The sequence below is a fragment of the Oratosquilla oratoria genome, chromosome 40, assembly GCF_046742065.1.
Source record: "Oratosquilla oratoria isolate Oo_2021 chromosome 40, ASM4674206v1, whole genome shotgun sequence".
In the NCBI taxonomy this organism is placed as follows: Eukaryota; Metazoa; Arthropoda; class Malacostraca; order Stomatopoda; family Squillidae; genus Oratosquilla; species Oratosquilla oratoria.
Genome location: NC_134816.1, coordinates 26,464,213 through 26,471,828, shown reverse-complemented (window position 1 = coordinate 26,471,828; position 7,616 = coordinate 26,464,213). Strand labels below are relative to the sequence as shown.

At 40.2% G+C, this 7,616-nt stretch overlaps 1 protein-coding gene across 1 annotated transcript in view; it reads right to left on the bottom strand.

Moving 5' to 3' along the window:
• Positions 1-245: 245 nt before the first annotated feature.
• LOC143020715 (uncharacterized) overlaps positions 246-7,616 on the bottom strand; it is a 47,900-nt gene continuing 40,529 nt past the window's right edge. The window contains exons 3-4 of the mRNA XM_076177401.1: positions 4,940-5,054; positions 246-3,681 (exon numbers count right to left, since the gene is read on the bottom strand). Coding sequence (XP_076033516.1) covers positions 3,506-3,681; positions 4,940-5,054 — 291 coding nt within the window. The 3' untranslated portion in view covers positions 246-3,505. The remainder of the gene's footprint in view (positions 3,682-4,939; positions 5,055-7,616) is intronic.

The window sequence follows — 7,616 nt, the reverse complement described above, 5'->3', positions numbered from 1 at the left end:
TTCAGCTGGATAAACAAGGAAAAATTATATTGTAATATATATAAATTCATTCGTTTCTGTGTGCTTATTCACTGAATCAAATTTAACTGAATTCGATGTAATTGGGTTGAGTTTGATTTTGTTCTTTTTTTATCCAATTTTGTTATAGACAGCCACTGTTGGCTATCATAATCCCTTGCAATCCAGTCCATTGCATAAATGGTTTGTACCATTGATCGAAGACGAGGACAATTATACAAAAGTCATGCAAGAGGAATTATTTCTTTTTATTCTGGTTAATCCTACAAATGTGGATTTCTATTGTAGAAATAAAATTCTTGTACAAAAAATTTTATACACTGTAAGTGGAATTGATATTTAAGTCCGATCCACTCAGTCCACATTGGATAAGTTTGCTGCACAAACCAACTTTGAACTGAGTTATCTCAATTCAGTGTACCCACCCCTCTTTTGCTCAGACTGGTGTGTGGTTCTACAAAAATTGCACATTTGGCATGTACGACATTTACAGTTAGTACAAACTTTGTGCAGTTGGCTTGAGTTTACACATTCGGCTGGAGGTTTTGTTTTTGTGGCGATGTCGTGAACAATACACCCAAAATGATTGTCATATCTTGTGGGTGAACTTTGAAACGTGGTTATGATAGTCTTGTTCTGGTTAAGGCGAAATTATTCTATTTCAGCCTATTCTAGACCAGATGATTTCATTTAGCTGAAAGGGTATTACCTCTCAATGAAACACTGCAGCATTCTCATAGTATATATGTAAATCACAGGTTCTATTTGAACTAACGTCACTGCAACCAGAGTTGTACTCAGCTGATAAAGCATTATCTTAATGAAGGGCCTATACTTCTTCCACTATCTGGTGACCCATAGGATGTGGCCGGCAAAACCAGCGGCGTTGCCACGTCTAAATCATCTCCAAAGAAAACGGGGGAGACATAACAGCCAGTGACATCATGTATGACCGGTATAATTAAAGTGACTGGCAAAGGATGAATGAGTGACCCCACCCCCACGGAAATTCCTAGGTTGGGAGCCGGGGCAACGTCGCCTGACCTGAGATGCCACATCGTTTAACAAGTCTCTTCTTTTCTTTACATGTGTAACAATTACTCATATCACCTACAATTTCACGAAAGAATCGATATACACTTAGAATATTCCATGTTAACATACTCGGAGTAGTGCACAGCTTCCGGTATATGCTGAATGTTTTGATTCAGTACGTGACAAAAACGGCAGGCAACACCTTGTAGTAGGTCATGAGATAATGGAAATAGTATAATTAAGGCTATGATAATCGATAATATCTAATTAAATCCGTTGACACAAAAATGCTCTTTAAAAGTTTTATTCTGGCTTACAGTAGACATTTCTATTCAGTTGGAGGAATGTTGCGTTCATAAAGGGATTCTGTATATTTTCTTTCGTGACCCCTTTCAGTATGATAACACAGTGCAGTGACGTCTATTCAATTGAAGAGGTGCCATTAGATTGAAGAAGTAAGATTCAACTGATTTGATAACCGCTTTGAGATCAACATAGGCTGCAAGCAACCCGTGTTGAAATTCAAATCAGCACTCCACAAGAACATTAAGATCTGATCAGTTGTTGACTTACTTGTTGTGAATCCATACTACTCAGATCTCTGGAATTATAGCATATTGGAATGAACCTGCGTCAGCAACAGATAGACAAGCAATTTGCTTGGTACACTGGGCAGTGTAATACTATGGTACTTGGTGTAACCCTCCCATTCTCCTTTGTTGTCAGATGGGGATGCCCAGCCACTCTTCTTGGTAATAGGAAATTATACTAACTGTCAAATGGCAGATATCATTATATGCAGCCCATGGATCATGGCCTTGCTTCCAGCATTCAGCAATTTTTCACTGACGTTGCAGATGCCAGCTGTCTTTCCGACCCAGTGACATCAACAAACTGATATACAAAGGGTACATAACGTTTGTGCTAAACTATATTTGTCCTGCATGGGTTGCACCCATTTCAGACACATACCAGAAACGACAGGTCACATTAAACAAGGCATTATGAATAATTATCAGTCACCTGCTACATGCAGACAACAACCATATATCACCTACATGTGCAGACCAAAGTTTTGCATCTCTACAAATATCTAGACATTAACAGCACACAATAAAATCCTGAAAGAAAACGCACAACACTCATCACATTCCATGAGGCACCATGGACGGACTCCAAAACACTACTACAATATATTTAACACCACCTCTTCACCCCAGCTCAACCAAACATATACATTCAGTACTGAAAGATAGGGTTGTAGCTACTTTGGAGTTCAGTAGGATACTCGGCCACTCTCCACCAGGTATACATGAATTAGAAGGCCACCTCAACAAAACCGAATGCTCCTAAGCAGACTTCTCTGTGGCCATCACAAGGCATTTGTTAATTACCAACAGAAGCTTGGCAACACGACAAACATCACATGCCCACACTCCACAGCTGCCTCATACAACTTACACATGTCTTCTCACACAGACACAAACACAATATATCTGGAACTGACAACTTCTGTCAAAAGCCCATAATGGAAATTGATTTCTACTGCTGAGGTGTCATGCTTCACTGACACTGGGCAACTCAACAATGACAAAAACAACCCCTGTTTTTAATACTTAATTTGGTATTTTAGGTTTTGGGTGTTGAGGCTCAAAACGAAAGTATGAATACACATTTATATGGCCTTTACTATGACCACCTGACTTCATAAGAAAGAAAAGTGATCCTTTTTTAATTTCCCTCTTCACAGTTATAAATCTAAATATAAAAATATAAGAGCTAAACTAGAACTCCTGTACAAAGGGGAGTTGAACTTCCAATATAATACAGATACTGTCGATACTAACATATAAAATGTGCAACTATTTCTATCCTCACAACAGGACATAGACAATGTTTATGCTCAACCTTTCTTATGGACCTCCAGAATGGCCTCACTTGGATGCGTGTTTAACGTATTGTTATTAACAATGTTCCAGATCACATAGAATGGCTATCACTCAGGTTGGGCATGACATCATCAATAGTGTCATGGGTTCCGATACGGCCCATAAAGAAAGAATAATAGAATAAAACAAAACTTATTGGATTAAGGTTGTAGACACGCTCAATAAAGATTCAAAGGTCAACCTGGGTTAGTAAGCTTCACAGTTAGTTATAATTTAACACTCAATTGTTGGAGAGTACAATGATGCCCCATGGGCCACCAGGAGCAGCTAGAAGCACCTCTTAGAGGAGCAAGTAACCTCTTGAAGGATCAGGCCAACCCTTTAAAGAGGTCCTGGAGGCTCCTTTTGAAAGAGCAGCTTGAAAAGCTTATTTGAAGAGCACCTAGAAGCACCTCCGCAAGGCCCAGCTGGTAGCACTTCAAGGAGAAGCAGCACAATCTTAGAGGAACTATTGGAAGATCCTGTTAAAAGAAGCAGCTGCAAGCACCTCCATGGAAGAGGAACTAGTAGCATCTCTTGAAGGCAGCTGTGCAGAAACCTTGCAGGGAGTCAATGTCGCATCTTTGGCAGGCGGAGGCCAGCGAACGACAGCAAAGGAAGTGATTCCTGCAGCAAGACGGCCACTCGTTTGGGTCCAGAGTAGAGCACCGCCGGCACTTGAAACATGTTTCACTGGGCTCTGACATGGGAGAACAAATAATCAGAATATACATACTTTTTAGATAACCCTATAATGCCTAGGGTTAACTTCTAAGATGAATAAAATCTAATGGAGGAGGGCGTTTAGTGTCTTGGAATACTTGTTTTGTGATCCGAGTGTGAATGTATCTTTGTATGGATGTGTTGTGCAGTGTAGATGGTAGGTGATTGTACGTTTCAATAGTATGCTGCTGGTGTTTTTTTTTTTTCTATTCAGTCGGTTGTGCCTCTACGATGCAATATGAATGGTGAGTACAGTTAAGGGCTCTTGCACAAAACTGTGTACTTTTTTATGATCTATGGGTGTAAGAGGCCGGTAGATAGAGGGGTAGGTGGAGACGTATGCTAATGTCATCCACGCGCTTACTCGCGCCTTGTATATATAAACAATGCTGAGTTGCAGAGTGACGGAGAGTGTCGCCTGGTGTTTTGTAATATAGATTGCATATTGATAAACAGAGGTGACTAATTGTAATAACGCTGATGTAGCAAAAATTGTAAGCGTACAAGCCATTTCCGTTGCGACATAATGCTTACGTGGTGGTATTGTTTGAAACAGTATAACAGCCTCTCTGATTGGAGAAAAAGGTGGAGGAGGAGAAAAATTATTGGCGCAGGGAGGTAAAGTCACGCCCTTAAGGAGTGGCACTTGTTTGAGAAGTAAAAGGATATTGGATGAATGAAATAGTGACGTCAGAACGAAGGTGGCTTGACGTATTGTAGAGGGATTCCAACGGGACTCTCTGGGTGTAGATCACAAGACCAAGTAGCCAAATGAAGAGTTAAATACACCCTCATTTTATTCACCCCTCAAGCTTGAAAGAAGAATAGGCAAGGGGCCTTAAGAACTATTTTCACAAGAACAACTCTAGAGAATTACTGCAACAAGCAGTGACAGCGGTGACAAGGGTGACAATGGGGCAGGATTTTGGTTTCTGTGTGTAGGTGCCATATTGGGGTAGTTTTGGTTTATCCTGTTATTATTCTCCATGTTTTATTCTGTCATGTTTTCCTAATTGTTAGGAACCATGATTTCTGTGGTTCCCATGAACTGTTAACAGATTGTCCAAAGCCAATGTATTATGAATGATATTAATACATTTATTTTCTTGACGATTTTCAGTTGAATAATGATATAATCATCCATCTTTTGCTACAACACAATACACAACAATATGGTGTAAAAAATGAGTCCTGAAACTTTATCTTCCACATTTGAGTAGGAATCTGTTACCCACCTGTTTGTTCTAGCGTTTCATTGTTTCTGCACATCCGGGCAGTGCGGGCCAGTTGGCGTCGACAGGTGACTCCTTCCAGCCCCCGCGGACACGGGCTGCTCCCTACCAAGTTGTCCTGCAGAAAGAAGAACAGTGAGTCTGACATAAAGCGTATGGAAGCAAAGGGCCCTTGTTTCCAGGCGCGGATCCAAGAATGTTATTTATTTATTTATTTTTTTTTTTTTTGGGGGGGGGGGGCGCGAACCGATAACCGATACTTGAAACACGCCGATATTTTAACCCCAAAAATAATGCTGTTGGCTTGGAGATTGGTCCAGGAACCTAAGTCTGTTTTGCTCGTAATTGTATGTAAAATCATATATAATTCACAAATATAATTCAAATAATAAATTCGCACTAAAAAGTGTTTATCCAAGGAGAATCGGGGCGTTGTCCAGGCCCCCTGGGTCCCCCCCTTGTATCCGCGCCTGCTTGTCTCACCACATCATAAGACCAAAAAACAAAGCATCGAGTCAGTTTGTCTTTGCATGTCCTTTAACCTTTCCACTACTGAAGCAGAAAGACTGTCTTGTATGAAGACCACCATACGGTGGTAGCTAGAATGAATGATCATAAAATACAATGAAAGAGTTAATCAAGATAAACGTGAGACGTGGGTGACCCTTTGACTGCAGAGGGGGCGAGGAATTTACTCAGCTTCATGGAATGGGAATGGCCAGGTGGTAACTAAATTAAAACATTGAATATATTAAGCCTGATGATTACGGTGAGAACCCACCATTCAAAGAGAGAGTTTTGTAACTATGTGTGGGCTAACATATATACATATGTATATCATATACATACATACATATTTATATATATATATATATATATATATATATATATATATATATATATATATATATATATTCGATAAGAGAAAAGACAAATGTATGGATAGAGTGGTCCAGGAAGGAGTACTTTATTCTCTAACGTTTCGACAGAGTCTTCTTCATAGAGATAATGGTACAGCCAAATTGAAATACATTGCTTGTATACTTACTAAGCGGATCACCTCACAGGTCGCCTTGGGATAGAGTGCGCTTATTGGTCTGTATGTGCCCCCTTGATGATCAATCTTGCTGTTACATGCGCTAAGTTTACAAACCCTTCTCTATGGTTGGTTGAACTAAATGTGTTGATATATGCAGCTTCGATATTTTTTCTTGTCCTCTTCTTCATACCGGTGTGTAAGATTTTGGTGCTGTTCCGTGTTGTGTAGCGTGTATTACTAACAAATTAGATGTTCTTTTGTGTCGCATGTCGTTCTTGTGTTCGTATAATCTTTTTGTAATTCCTGGTGAAGTTTCTCCAAAATAAGCTGCATCGCATCAGCCACATGGAATCTTGTAAACCACGCTCTTTTCATTTTTCTCTCCCGTGTGCTGGTTATCTGACAAAATATCCCTTATCTTCTGTCCTGAGGAGTGTACGATATCTGTCTCTATTTTTGCGAGGAACTTGGAAATTAATTCACCTCGTGTAGAGTAAGGAACCACTAGAAAATCCTTTTCTTTTCTCTGTTCTTTTGTGACTGTGTTTTTTCTTCTCCATATTTGCTTGGCTTTATTTTTCAGTTTTTGTAAAAGACCCGGTGGATATTTCAGGCGGCTGAACGTCTCTGTTATGTGATTACATTCGTCGGAAGGAGAAGATTGCGGTATACCAAGGAGATTTAGAGAGGCGTTAATAAGATTGCAAAAACGCACGGACCTTGTCATAACACAAGCAGACAAGGGTGGTGGAATAGTGATTATGAAGAAAACAGACTACAATGAAAAAATGCAGGAGCTTCTAGATGACAGAAATACGTACAAGTATATAGAAATAGGTTACGCAAGTGGGAAAGAGGAGAAATTCAGGAAAGAACAAAGGAAGATTTTATCCAGCTCAGCTAGAGAAAAATGACTAGGCCTACTCGAGGAAGCCCCAAGAACACCAAGGATGAGAGGGATTCCCAAAGTGCACAAGCCAGGAATCCCAATGAGACCCATTACCTCGGGAATACGAAGTGCACCTCAATGACTCGCAAAACATCTAACGAAACCGTTATCTGCAGCAATAGGCACAATCAGCAGCGCACACCTGCGCAACTCCACTTATTCAATCAACAGATTGAAGCCCTTAGATTTAAACAAAAAGAAGATGGCCATTTATGACGTAAAAGCTCTCTTCACCAACGTAGAGATTGAAGAGGCAATGGAAGCAGTAACGAAGGTGCTAAATCAAGTGAGTGATTTACCGGTTAAAAAAACAGACTTTGTGAAATTAATATCATTGTGTGTAAAATTCAACTACTTCACTTTCAACAACCGGTAAATCACTCACTTGATTTAGCACCTCCGTTACTGCTTCCATTGCCCCTTCAATCTCTACGTTGGTGAAGAGAGCTTTTACGTCATAACTGGCCATCTTCTTTTGGTTTAAATCTAAGTGCTTCAATCTGTTGATGAAATAAGTGGAGTTGCGTAGTTGTGCGCTGCTGATTGTGCCTATTGCTGCAGATAACGGTTTCGCTAGATGTTTTGCGAGTCATTGAGGTGCACTTCGTATTCCCGAGGTAATGGGTCTCATTGGGATTCCTGGCTTGTGCACTTTGGGAATCCCTATCATCCTTGGTGTTCTTGGGGCTTCC